Here is a 1474-nt window from a genome sequence, read left to right as displayed (position 1 = left end):
AAATTAGGTGAACCTCAGATTATAAAACCAAGGCCAAAATAATTTTGCAGAATTAGAATGTGTTCAAGAAACCAGCCACAATTTGACTGGATTACACTTCAACATGGGGATGACGACTGCGTTCCTCAAATAACCGTCACTGAGCAGATGACGTTTCTCTAGCTGTGGAGATGCCAAATGCTTTTTTCTTGTAGTCCCGAGGAAGACATTTCTCTCCCGATGGGCCAACACTACTCCTTTTTTGCCGCTCTTTTCCCTTCTCCTTTCCTTGCCTTCCCCTTTCCACGACGCTTCTTTAGACGCCTTCGCCCACCCTTAAACTCCTGATGCTCATCTCTGTAGCGGCCGTGAAAACGGAGAATGCCCATAAGCGCGAAATCCGTGTTGGGATTTGGATACCAGTTGTAGGTCTCCTTCCTCTTGGCCAATGGCTGTTCACTGAACAGTTTCTCCACCTTCATGGATTTGGCATCAGTAGGTCTGGCAACTTCCCCAAAGAGACGGGTGCCGAGACAAGTCATGCGCAAGGCATATTTGGAAAGTGAAGCCATTTCTTGAGCAGTCAGGAGCAAGACTTCCTGGTCCTGACCTGCCCCACATGCGCCCTGAGTCCCGGAAGCTATTCTTTATTTTGAAACAGGATCTCACTGAGTTGCAAAGGGCCTCAAGTAGCTGAGGCTGTCCGCGAACCACGATCCTCCTGTCTCAGCCTCTGGAAGGCTGGGATTCAAGTGTGCACCACCACACCTAGCCTCCATTTTTTTGTTTTTGTTTATGGGTTTATTTTTGTGGAACTGGGATTGAACCCAGGGGCACTCTACCTCTGAGCTCCACCCTCAGCCCTATTTTTTATTCTTTATTTTGAAACAGGGTCTCACTAAGTTGTGGAGGGCCTCACTCAGTACCTGACGCTGGCCACAACCCTCTCTCAGATTGTTTTTAAACATTGATAATTACGTGGTGATGGTCTTTTACGCTTTTGTTGTACTGACCGGCTGCTCTCTAGGAGTGAACTGTCCTCGAATTGCTTTGCTCGTGAGGATGGCCTCTCTTGACTTCCCTTCTGTGAGTTTTGTCCTGTAGAATCAGTTGCTCATAAAACCATTCAATCAGCAAGGATCTCATCAGTGCTGCGCTAGGGAAGGACATTCCAGGCAGAGGACCTGTTTAGTAAGAACTGTAGGGGTTCTAGAGAGCTTGCACTCTTGGGGGAGGGGCTACTTTCCTGACCAGGCACGGCCACTGTGCTCCAGACCACTCCCCTGGTGCTGAGGGTCCACTGAAGCAGGTCGGGGCGGCCAGCAGCTGCTGGTGCCTGTCCCGCCGGGAGGCGGCTTCCTGCACCTACCTGAAGAGAATCCCCAACTCTTGGTTGTTCCTTGTTTCAAAGCCTGCATGTGGGTGACGATCCTCCCCTGCATGTGGGTGGATCCTCCCTGCATGTGGGTGGATCCTCCCTGCATGTGGGTGGATC

At 50.4% G+C, this 1474-nt stretch overlaps 1 protein-coding gene across 1 annotated transcript; it reads right to left on the bottom strand.

The window, feature by feature from the left end:
* Positions 1 to 230: 230 nt before the first annotated feature.
* Positions 231 to 551, bottom strand: LOC308261972 (small ribosomal subunit protein mS33-like; the record flags this gene model as incomplete). Its single annotated transcript, XM_080694151.1, has 1 exon — positions 231 to 551. One exon carries the CDS (start codon positions 549 to 551, stop codon positions 231 to 233), a length of 321 nt encoding a protein of 106 aa, XP_080550277.1.
* Between the last annotated feature and the right edge of the window lie 923 nt (positions 552 to 1474).

The sequence above is a fragment of the Muscardinus avellanarius genome (assembly GCF_963383645.1).
Source record: "Muscardinus avellanarius genome assembly, chromosome: 4".
NCBI classification, from domain to species: Eukaryota; Metazoa; Chordata; class Mammalia; order Rodentia; family Gliridae; genus Muscardinus; species Muscardinus avellanarius.
Note: the sequence above shows the minus strand (reverse complement) of the source record. Positions and strands in the feature narration are given on the sequence as shown.